Source organism: Eulemur rufifrons, chromosome 17, assembly GCF_041146395.1.
Source record: "Eulemur rufifrons isolate Redbay chromosome 17, OSU_ERuf_1, whole genome shotgun sequence".
Classification (NCBI taxonomy): Eukaryota; Metazoa; Chordata; class Mammalia; order Primates; family Lemuridae; genus Eulemur; species Eulemur rufifrons.
This window is the reverse complement of record NC_090999.1, coordinates 3,448,088-3,461,134: the sequence shown is the minus strand read 5'-3', so window position 1 is coordinate 3,461,134 and position 13,047 is coordinate 3,448,088. Positions and strand designations below refer to the sequence as shown.

The window sequence follows — 13,047 nt, the reverse complement described above, 5'->3', positions numbered from 1 at the left end:
TCTTGCTGTGGATTTAAGCAAATCAATCTGCTTTTGTTTGCTCTTTTTCAAAGACAGCTACCTAAATGAATACACAGAAAGAGCATGCATTTTCTGAACTGCAGACCCTAACAGAGAAGTATCCTTGTAAGTGTGACCCTCATGGAGACAGAAAACCAGGTCCCCTCCCCAACCTGGCCTTCCCAGAATGGAAATAGCCATGAGCAGATAACAAGGGGTCCTGAGAATTAAATGCTTCAGCCTGGAAGCAATGTCAATTCTGCTCATGGTTCATGGGCCTGAGCTAGTCACCTGACCCCCACGCTCCTAGCCACTCAGGGCCCAAGAGTACGGTACTGCCACATGCACAGCTGGGAGTGGACAGGAATATCTCGCAAATCAAACTGCAGGATGCTAATCAGCAATATCTTCCGCCAGCGAGAGGCGTTTTATCGAGCTTTCCCTTTCCAGTTCTATTATGAAAATAATGGTGACTTTTTCCTATTTTTTGAGTTCAAAATTTATTATAGAATTCAGTAGTCTTTTTCAAATAACTTCCTTCTACCAACTCCCACTACTGAGACTCTGAAATGCTTCCCTAGGCAACAATTTGATACACACACACACACACACACATCTATGCACAAGCACACATGTGTACACCAAACTGAGGATAATCTCTGCTGCCTTGCATTCAGAGATGTGCCTTAGCTGTGCTACTGGCCTCAGTGACTCTGACACTCATTCTACTAAGCCAATATCACCTTGATACCAAAACCAGGAAAGGACACAACAAAGAAGAGAAAACTACAGACCAATATCCCTTATGAATATAGATGCAAAAATTCTCAATAAAATCCTAGCAAACCAAATTCAGCTGCACATCAAAAAAATAATCCACCATGACCAAGTGGGCTTCATTCCCAGAGATGCAAGCATGGTACAACATATGCAAATCTATAAATTTAATTCACCACATAAATAGAAGCAAAAACAAAGACCATATAATCATCTCAATAGATGCAGAAAAAGCATTTGACAAAATCCAACACTCTTTTATGATAAGAATGCTTAACAAAATAGGCATAAATGAGACACACCTCAAAATGATAAAAGCCATATATGACAAACACACAGCCAACATCATACTGAATGCGGAAAAATTGAAAGCATTTCTGCTCAAAACTGGAACCTGACAAGGTTGCACACTATCACTACTTCTATTCAACGTAGTGCTGGAAATGCTAGACAGAGGTAGCAGGCAAGAGAAGGAAATCAAGGGTATCTAAATGAAAAAAGAAGAGGTCAAACTATTTTGCTCTTTGCTGATTATATGATCTTATATCTAGAAAACCCCAAAGATCCTGCCAAGAGACTCCTGGCACTGATAAATAAATTCAGCAACGTCTCAGGTTACAAAATCAATGTACGCATCAGTAGCATCCATATATGCCAATAACAGTCAAGGGGAGAATCAAATCGAAAACTCAATATCTTTCACAATGTCAACAAAGAAAATAAAAATACCTAAGAATATATTTAACAAAGGAGGCGAAAGACCTCTACAGGGAGAACTATGAAACACTGAGGAAGGAAATAGCAGAGGATGTTAACAGATGGAAAAACATATCATGCTCATGGATAGGCAGAATCAACATTGTCAAGATGTCTATAGTACCCAAAGTGATTTACAGATTCAATGAAATCCCCATTAAAATACCAAAAACATTTTTCACAGCTCTAGAAGAAATAGTCCTATGCTTTTCATATGGAACCAGAAATGACCCCAAATAGCCAAAGTGACCTTAAGCAAAAAGCACAATTCAGGAAGCATCACCTTACCAGACTTCAAGCTATACTACAAGGTTATAGTAACCAAAACAGCATGGTACTGAGACAAAAACAGAGACATAGACTTATGGATCAGAACAGAGAACCCAGATATAAAACCATTCTCCTATTGCCATCCAATCTTTGACAAAGCAGACAAACACATACACTGGGGAAAAGAATCCCTATTTAATAAATGGTGCTGGGAAATTGGATAGCCACATGTAAGGGACTAAAACAGGATCCCCACCTCTCACCACTCACAAAAATTAACTCATGATGGATAACAGACTTAAATCTCAGACATGAAACTATAAGAATTCTAGAAGAAAATGTTGGAAAAACTCTTATAGATATTGGCCTAGGCAAAGAATTTATGAAGAAGGCCCCAAAATTAATCACAGCAACAACAAAAATTAACAAATAGGGCTTGATTAAATTAAAAAGCCAGGGGGAAACAATCAATAGAGTGAATAGACAACCTACAGAATGAGAGAAAATATTTGCATGCTATACATCTGATAAAGGGCTGATAACCAGAATCTACAAAGAACTCAAACAAATCGGCAAGAAAACATCAAACAACCCCATAAAAAAGTGGGAAAAAGACATAAAAGAAGCTTTTCAAAGGAAGATAGACGAATGGGCAATAAGCATATGAAAAAATGCTCAACGTCTCTAACCATCAGGGAAATGCAAATCAAAACCACAAAGAGATATCACCTAACTCCAGTGAGAATGGCTTTTATCAAAAAAGTCCCAAAATAACAGATGCTGACATGGATGTTGAGAGAAACAAACACTCAGTACAGTTCATAATTGCAAAGATGTGGGATCAACCCAAGTGCCCATAATACATGAGTGAATTAATGAAAGGTAGTCTGTGTATACCATGGAGTACTACTCAGCCACAAAAATTGGTGAATTAATACCTTTTGTAATAACCTGGTTGGAATTGGAGACCATTCTTCTAAATGAAGTATTGCAAGAATGTGAAAACAAACACCACATGTACCCACTATTACATTGGAACTAATTGTTCAACACTTATGTGCACATACACAAGTAAAACTCAATGGAAACCAAGCAGGTGGGAGGGGGGAGGAAGGGGCAGGTAAATTCACACCTAAGGAGTACAATGCATGCTATCAGGGTGATGAGCACACTTTAACTCAAACTGTACAAATGTAATTCATGTAACCAAAATGTTTGTACCCCTGTAATACTCTGAAAAAAAAAAGATAGCCCTGCCATTTTTCCTCCTGAGATCCACATGCTTGGGCCAATTTATTGCCCCTGATATATGACATGGAATCTGTCCTGATTGGGTGGGTGTCTGATGTAGCCACACCATGAGCCCTGCCTACAGAAATCCTGGCTCTAACCTTGGCCATGTCTTAACCCTGAATATTGGTCCCAGCCCTGCCAAACTCACCTCTGCTTTTACCTATCAAGGCAGCCTAAAGCCTCTGTTGCTGGTAGACACACCTTGTTCAAATACACATCCAACCTCCAATTTTCTCAGACTCCTGTTCACCTCTATTTGTCCTCAACTTGGCTCTTCCTGCTGCCTTCCATATGGCTAAGTTCAATTGGGTTTGAGTTTTCAAGTCCATATGAATGCTGCACATGACTTTTATGTATAGGATGCAATGGGTTCAGATGCCACATGGGCGCTAATAGTCTAAACGCTATTTATTCTTTTGTTGCAGGTGCCAAGTCATTTTCATTCATTCACTTTGTTCAAGAAAATTCACTGAGCACCTGCCCCATGCCCACCTCTATGTCAGGGTGCTGGGAACAGCAGCCATCAGACCAACTGAGCAGAGAGCATGGGGCTGGGGGAAGATGGGCCTTCCACAGGCTCGCTGGCTGGAGGCCCAATCAGGTGATGCCTGAGGGGAGAACTCAGGGACGTGATGGAAATTCCAGCAAACACTGAACTTCCATTCCTGAATCTGTGAGAGGTTTCCACATAAAATGTAAACAACAAGTCACCTCGTAAATGGTCATGACAAAAAAAGATTCTGATAAAGCCGTGGAGATAAAATGTAGGTAAATTATGTCCTGCATTGTCTGCCCTTTTGATGTGGCAAAATATATATATATATATATGAATTACCTCAGCAGGAAAACTATGTGAATGTCAATAAATCTAAACCTCAGAAATATAGAATTACTGAGCAGAGATGCCAGAGTTCTTTTGAAGACATCTGGTAGCTTCTGTACTTCTGAGCAGTGTGTCATTTCATCTGCCCAGAGAACAGTTCTAAAGAAAGGTCATCTGCCATCACCTATCCAACTACCGTGGAGAGATGCTCGACATCAAACTTACAGATGATAGATTTTCTCTGGAATCAGCACTTAAGTCTGTCTAGCAATGACAGTCAATAAATTTCCTTGTGGACAGACATACTTTAAAGAAAATTGAAAATGTCCCATTGGCTTAAATGTCCAAATCATTAAATACACAAAAATAATCGCCCTTACATACATTTCTTGCGTCTTCCACAGAAATGCTGCTTTTGTGGGAGCCCAAGGTGAAGGCCGCCACCGTGCGGGTGCTGACTTGCCGGCTCCCGCGTCCTGGCGGTCACCACGACCTCAGTGGCCCTGGGCATCTGGGCTTCCGTGGACCGCTTGTATAGGATGTGGGAGGGAGAGCCGCCCTGGGCAGAGCCGTTGAGTTTCCCTGAGAGGTGTGAAGGAAGTGGCTTTAAGAAGTAATCTGCTTCTTCTGTTCTTATCATGCCTGACTGGAAAAAATAAAGAGGAAGAAAGAAAATGCAATTATAGTTGCAAGGAGGAGACATGGCCCACTCTCCAAGCATTGCATTTTTACTCTTTCACAAGTGTGCTGTTCCCTCCAGTGGGAGGCATGACGAAAGGGCTCAGACACATGAGCAGAGAGTCGGGAATGGGAAAGAACTCCACACGCACAAACTGGCTCCTTCCATCTGAATCCTGCTGGAAAGACTGGGGAGAGCTGCTCCAGGACCTGCCTGGAGATATGGAAAGAGGGACCATAACACACCGAAGCCCATCAGGTTAAACCAAAAGTAATGAGGGTTCAGGAAAGAACACATGCACACAGTTAGGTATTAATATTGGCAGAGGTTCTCCGATAAAGAGACAAAATTAGAATCCTAATGGAGTAATTTGCAAAACTCTATTTAGGTGAATTTTAAAACTTACAAATATGTAACACTTTCTAGAGAAAGAAAACTTAACAAAATTAATACAGAAGAAAGCAAGCACGAGAAGATGTACTTAGGGAATGAGGAAGGTCTTTCCAAGCAAGACACTAAAAGAAATAGAAAAGAAGTGATGTTATACAAACACTAAAAATGTCGATAAAGCTTAATACACTAATAGCATAAACAACATTAAAAAAAAATCTTAAACCTAAGGCATGAAACTATAAGAATTCTAGATGAAAATGTTAGAAAAACTCCTATAGACATCAGCCTAGGCAAAGAATTTATGAAGACCCCAAAAGCAATCACAGCAACAATAAAAATAAGTAAATGGGACCTGATCAAATTAAAAAGCTTTTGCACAACCAAGGAAACAGTCAATAGAGTGAATATACAACCTACAGAATGAGAGAAAATATTTGCATGCTATATATCCTATAAAGAGCTGATCCAGAATCTACAAAGAACTCAAGTGAATCAGCAAGAAAACATCAAACAATCCCATTAAAAAGTGAGCAAAGGACATGAACACAAACTTTTCAAAAGAAGGTAGACTAATGGCCAATAAAAATATGAAAAAATACTCAACGTCTCTAACCATCAGGGAAATTCAAATCAAAACCATAATGATATATCAGCTAACTCCAGTGGGAATAGCTTTTATCAAAAAGTCCCAAAACAACAGATGCTGGCGGATGTCGAGAGAAAGGAACACTGATACACTGCTGGTGGGACTGCAAAGTAATACAACCTCTATGAAAAGTAGTATGGAGATACCTCAAAGAACTAAAAGTAGACCTACCATTTGATATAGCAATGTATCACTACTACTATGTATACCCACTAGTAGGTATTTACTAAAAGGAATAAAAGTCACTTTATAAAAAAATCACTTCCACTTGAATGTTTATAGCAGCATGATTCACAATTGCAAAGATGTAGAATCAACCCAGGTGCCCATAATACATGAGTGGATTAATAAAATGTGGTATATGTATACTATGGGGTACTACTCAGCCATAAAAAGAACTTTTTAACAACCTGGATGGTACTGGAGACTATCCTCCTAAGTGAAGTATTGCAAGCATGGAAAAACAAACACAATATGTACTCACTGTTAAATTGGAACTAAATGATCAACAATCATGTGTACATATGGTAGTAAAATTCGATGGAAATCAAGCAGGTGGGATGGCGAAAGAGGGGATGGATAAATTCACACCTGACGGGTACAATGCACACTGTCTGGGGGATGGGCACACTTACAACTTAGACTCAAATGGTACAAAAGCAATTTATGTAACCAAAACATTTGTACCCCCATAATTTTCTGAAATTAAAATAAATAAATAAATGAATATCTTAAGGTAACAAAATTGAGAGACTACCTTTTATAGTGACAGGGATTTTCAGAGGATTGTTGGTGAGCATTAGGACAAACAGGCAACTTCACCCTCTGGAAAAGGTCCGCTGAGGCCACACACAGGAGGCCAGCCCTGCCAGAGCCGTGTGACGTGTCTCTCAACTACAGATGTCAAGATTTGGCAGGTACAACGCAATTCTAGGAACCTACTCTTTTGGAATCTTAGCCAAATATTTCTTGTCAGCACTTCTTCAATATTGGTAAACGTGTGAACATGTATTGCAGCACTGTTTGTAATAGCAGAAATCAAAAACAGAATAAAAAACAATAACAACAAGAAACAATTTAAATGTTTACCAATGAATTCATGGTAAATTTTGGAAAATAATATTTATATAATTGGAGAGTATATAACCACTAAAAATTAGGTTATTATGTACTGATTATAATCATAACCAAATCTTTTCTTTTGAGTTCCTGAAACTGGCCAACATTTTCCACGATACCCATTTATCACTCGCAACAGTTCTGTGAGGTGTCACTAGCATCCCCTTTTCATGGGTGACGAATAGAGATGCAGAGTGATTAAGCAATGTTTTCAAGGTCAATTGGCAAGGAAATATAGCAGAGGGATTTGAACAAAATCTGCATAAGTTCAGAAACTATAAGTTTAAGGTTTCTACTACACCTGAGGTCCCCAACCTCCAGCCTTGGCCTGGTACCTGTCCGTGGCCTGTTAGGAACTGGGCTGTGCATTACTGTCTGAGCTCCCCCTCCCCCATTCCCTGCTCCCCAACCCCTGCCCTTGTCTGTGGAAAAATTATCTTCCGTGAAACTTAGGAAACCAGCCTCACAGCACGAGGTGAGCAATGGGCAAACAAAGCTTCATCTGTATTTCCAAACGCTCCCCATCACTCACGTCACTGCCTGAGCTCTGGAAAAATTGTCTTCCATGAAACAGGTCTCTGGTGCCAAAAAGGTTGGGACTGCTGTATTACAGGTTTTTCAAAAGGTATTAATTATTTTTTTAAGTATATAACAGAGCAAATAGTGTGACCTCAATGCTCTTCATTTTAAAAATGTACATCTACACTTAAAGAATTTTCCCGGAGGACTGATGAGAAACTGTGGACGGTGGTCATCTTCAGGGGGAAAAAGTTCAGTAGAAACGATGTAAGAAGGAAGTCCCACTTCATTTTTGTCTTTCTGCACTATTCAAGTTTTTAAAGTCTGTGTGTATCCATATTTAAAAAAAAAAAAAGTCAATGACATTGCTGGATCATGGGAAAACAGATGAATTTTTAAAATTCTTAATAGATGTTATTACATATTGCTATCATGTTATAATACAGTTTATTACCACAGAACATCAAGGTATCATTTACAACTCTCCAATACTGAACTATCAGTATCATTGTTGTGCTGACTTTTTTCAAAGTTATTTTGTTAATTTAGTACTACGTACTGAGTTAGACACTAAGCAGGTGCTCAAAGACACTGACACACAGGTGTCTGTTCTCGGTTTGCCTCTGACGTGGGGAGCCTGCGTCTGATTCTCAGTGGGGTGTTGGGGGAGGCTGCTCCAGCAGCAGTAGCAACCAGCAAAGTCCTGGGCCAGGCTGTCCTGACTGTGTCTGAGTATTTGTACAGTGTGGGATGACAGGCATGGAAAAGCATTTCTCAGATCTTGGGCACAGGCCAACCAAATACAACTCTAGGGGAAAGCTGGCCTGGGAATGGGAGACATAAAAGAAGGGGGAGATCAGGCTTATCAAACACTGGGAGACTAAGCATTGGCCACAGTGCTCCTGCTGGGGGAGGAGGAATAACAAGCTAAACTTGGTAAACTATCAGTGAAGCCATCAGAGCCACGGGGGGTAGACCTCCTGGGGCCCAAATGCCACCTAGCAATGGAATTTATGCCATGCGGTGCTGTACATGAGTGACTTGGTAACCTTCTTGGCCTCCTGGAACTCTGTCTACTAAATGGAGGCCCAGCACTTTAAAGTTTATAATTCTGCTAGGGAATATCCAAGTATGGAATTAAATTAAGTAGTGGCTAAAGCCAGTTAGGTTTCATCCTTTTCACATTTTAACTAATTGAGGAGTAGCAAAAGTAGTCATCAATGCGTTCAACCTTGTATAATAACACTATCCAAATCAGTTCTCCACTCTTGAAAGTAACCAGTTTAAGCATTAAACTAAAGAAAAAGGAAAAAATTCATGCGTGACGTAAACACTTTTCTGATATGCAATCAATTATTCCTTGCTTTTCAAACCATCCCTCAGAAGACCATCAGCTCCTAAAGAACCTGGAACAGATGTTACTTAGCGTCTCTCCTGCAAGCGGAGTGGACGAATGGCCAGCTGAGACAGACACCCCAGCATTGATCATCCAGTTCAAACATTTATTAGCTGTGTGAATTTGGATGATTTACTCAGCCTCTCTGTGCTGTTCTGTCTTCTAGGAAGTAGATGTAAGGATAACTACCCACCAAGAGTTTGCAAGACTTAACAGTAATATATTTAAAGCACATGACCTACAGTGAGCATTCAAAAAAGATTTGCTGAAGCCCTGAGTGTTGGTGCCCTCAAGGTCGCAACCTTCCCAAACACATCTTTGCTTCTGATCTGCTACGTTACTTTTTGTACTCTTTCTGGCTTCCTCACCCAAACACTTGTGTTCTACGACAGGTGTTCCAGCTTCAAAACCATCTCCTGTTTTCAAGGCTACAGTCTGGATGGCCAAGGCTGAGAGGACCAGATGAGGCAAGGATGTCCTGTTGGAGCTGGCAGATTTCTAAATTTTCATTAAAGAAGTAGTCAAGCATTACATTTGTTTCATTAATAATTTAGTCCGAGTTACAATATTCTACATTTAAATAACCCCCAATTTCATTAAATACATACAGAAATAAATACTTAACAGCAACTAATGAGACTAATATTTTGATATCCCTTGATAAACAAGAGAACATAAAAAATACAAAAAAAAGTTACCCCGTTCGCTTATTGCATTATTAGTTTGCAAGCTTATTTAAAAGACTAGGTAAATCACGGAAGATTAGCGTTTTCTTCTTATCTGGTTGAAAAATATTTAGAAGCTCACGAAATGTCTAGTGCAAGCTGTCCAAAGCCCACAGTGCCCACCGGAATGTCAGCGGTGGATCATTAACCAGGCGGCCGAGAAGGCCAGTGTCCTCCAGGCTTTGCACAGGACAAGCTCTGCTCTGCTGGGGCCTGCACTGCTCATGGCCAATTTCGTATGACTTTACGTTGGAAAACTCACCAAATACTCACGTTGCCTTCCTTCATAAAGAAGGAAAGAACACGTATTACTGCTGAGAAAAGCTGTTTCTGAGCAATGTAAGTAAAGAGAATACTGAAGTTTGAAATTAGAGCGGTTACTGTATTATATTTGTTATTCATAATTCAAAGTTGTTAGATTTATATCAATTCTGCACCTATGGAGAGTTATAAAAACTGTTCATAAAAGTTGCATGAATCACAAAACAAAATAGAAATTAAGAAGAAATGGATAGATGCCCAATCACTGAGGCTATTTCTCCTACGGAGTGAGATTCTCACTGAACCGGTTCCAAGCCTGTCTCCCCTGCCCTTCTCACAAGAGCTGGCTCTCCATAAACACCGTGAAGAAGTAATTTGGCTCATTGTGAGAAACAGGCATCTTAATTCCCAAAGAATTTCGCTCTTACTCTCTGAAGTGTCATTTGTTTTAGTTATAGTCTATTCATTCTAGGTCTTCTTAGTGATTTTCAGAAACACTAGACAATTTCAACTTTAATCAAAGCCAAACTTTGCTTTTTATTTCCTTATAACCTCAGAATCAAACATGAACCTATGCCCAAACCACAGTGTCTTATTTCATGATTACATGTGATGTATGAAAATCAAAATTTGACCAAAGCCTTCTAAGAAGCTAAATAAATCAAAAAGCTCCCTCTTTCTCCAGGACATTTGTATCTGGTTCTTTTTGCTGCTCAGGCACGGGGCTTTCTCAACCCTTCTGTCTTCAAGGACAACGGGGCTGATGTGCTGGTCACAGGCATCTCTCATCATCCTAAACCCAGCTAAGTCCAGGCTTCATAATTTCAGTTATTTGCTCAGCTCTAAACTTGATCCCCGGTCACTTTCAAATTGCTTATCTACTGATTCAAAAGGCAAGCATTTTGGCATGGGACACTTTGAGAAAGTTTATGGCTAGCACTGAATCTTGCTAGTTATGGCATATTCAAGTCATCATAATCCACCAAAAAAGGACTCGGCCCTAGGTTTCTCACAAACCCAGGTCCTATCGCAGTGATTCCAGGTCGCATCTGCAACACCTGCGTACCCGGCATTGGTGCATGGGAAGATGGGGAAAGCTGAGGCAGGGCTGGAGGAAGGAGAAGCAGGACTAGGCAGGAGTCAGCTGGAGGCTGGCTGGACACAGGCATAGACAGAATTGGTGAGTTCTGCCTGGAGCCTGTGGCATAGCTCCAGGTGACCCCATGTAACCACTAGTACATCAGAACAAGCGCGACTTGAGCAAGGTGCCAACCATTCGCACTCCCACCAGACACTATCACAGATGGCCAGTGTGTCTCCTGAGGCTGTCGCACACCTGTGCACACACCTGAGCCACCAGCCAATTCGGCTTTGGGTGAATTTTATGGCAGTAGGAAGGCCGGAGGAAGCAGAGGTGTAATTTCAGAGTACAATTTAAGAATGCACCGTGATTATCCCTGGCTATTCCAAATAACCATGAACTATAGATTTATTTCAGACCATTGGTGTATCTTTGTGCTTCTTGCCCAGTCTTAGAAGCAGTGGTTATTTCTGTGTTGAAACTGCATCACTGAAACTTCAAGGGTGCAGTGCTGTGAACACCCACCTTTCAGACCTTGTCCTTAGCACCTTGGAAGCTCTCATATTTATAATATTTTAAACCAATTGAATTCACTTGGACCTTAACTAAATTTACCAAGATTTCTTAATCTTGGTAATCCTTAATCTACGACATAATCTAAGCAGTGACATAATTTATGATTAGAGCTTAGATGAAAATGACATTTGTGGCTCCCAGTAGCGTTGCAGAGAAGGAACCGAGAGGCAAAGCTGGTCCTCCGTTGGGTAAACGCTGCTCAGCCCGTCCTCACGGTTTCTCAGAGTGGCAGGCCCAGGGGCACAGCACTCCACCCCCCCTTTCCCATTCCACAGCCAGCTCCGTGCTCTAAGCAGCCAGCGCTGGATCCTGGGGGAGGTGCACTGTGCCCTGGAGAATGTCACCAGTGAAGGTGGCAGAGACTCAGCGTGGCTTGGAGAAGGGCATGGCAGGGGCACTATGGGTCCACACAGACCTGAACCTGAATCTGAGCTACTCCACTCACCAGCTCTCCCGTGAAGGGCACGTTTCTGAATTCAATGTTCATGTCCTTTGAATGGGAATACTAATTTTCACTTTCTAGGTTTGTTATTAGGATAGGAATAAGAATAGATCAAAACGCCTAGCACATTTCCTGCCACATAGAAGATACCCACGACACAGTAACTGTTCGTTTTGTATGTACTAATGTGTCTAATAGTATATGCAGCAAATGTTTTGTAATTACTGAACCACCTGAGAGCAGATAAAGGAGAATGTTGGGGTTTGAGGAGGCCCAATAAATAATTTCATTTTTTCCTTATCTGTATTCTGAATGAATGGAAAAGTGTGAACTCAAAAAGAGTAACTCAAATGGCATACTCATTTATCCTATATATTACTGACAAAACTGTTGGAGAAAGTGAGATATTTGTTCTGGTGTGTGAATTTTCTAAAATTGGGCCCTAAATTTAGACCCATGCACTGAATTTCAGGAGGTGCTAGACCTCTGGCTGTCACCCACCTGGGGCAGTTGCTCATATGGGCTGCCCACCTGGTGGCTCAGCTTACCGTGTGGCCAAGACCCACTGAGGATGCAAAGTGGCTGCTCAGAGAAAGGGGCTGTAAGTACGGAGCCTAAACTCACATCACAGTCAATGACCCGACATTTACAGATGCAGGAGAAGGTCCCACATTGGTGTGGCAGAACCAGAGTAGGGGATAACACACACCTCCAGGGAGTGGACACACCACTTCTGCCACCCACGTCCAGGCAAGGCCCTACCGGCACACAAACAGATAAGAATGGAAGCCCGGCGAGCACCTCTCGAGCGACACTGGGCACAAATGACATGCTCCTCATTCAGAAAGGAGCCAAAGAAGTCAGTGTGTGATTTGTGAATATGCAGGCAGGACACTTACAGAGCAATCACAAGATTAAGTGTGCACTCGGAACGGTGATGAGGAGAGCCAACACTGCGGAAAGGCAAACCAGCCAGGTGGAGGAAAGACATGAGCAGCACTGTCTGGGTGTTACAGAGAAGGACAGAAATGGATGCCATGTGGAAGGTGACAGAGACGGAAGCCTGGTGGCAAGGCCCATCTAGGAATTCCACAGTGTATGTCCAGTCACGAAAGTTAACAAATAGCAAACTAACATGGAAACCCAAAATACACTGCTCCTTGCTAATTAGTAACTACTGGGTCAAAGAGAAAAGAAGATAATGATTACTTAACTATAAAATGGAAAAGGAGGACTTTATAAAATGGTCACATTACTCATGCTACATTTTGAAAAATTCAAAGTTCTGAAT

The 13,047-nt window shown here is 41.2% G+C and overlaps 1 protein-coding gene across 1 annotated transcript in view; it reads right to left on the bottom strand.

Moving 5' to 3' along the window:
* Positions 1-13,047, bottom strand: part of ADAMTS16 (ADAM metallopeptidase with thrombospondin type 1 motif 16) — a 130,014-nt gene that overhangs the window by 91,222 nt on the left and 25,745 nt on the right. Inside the window, exon 7 of the mRNA XM_069492769.1 lies at positions 4,304-4,565. Coding sequence (XP_069348870.1) covers positions 4,304-4,565 — 262 coding nt within the window. The remainder of the gene's footprint in view (positions 1-4,303; positions 4,566-13,047) is intronic.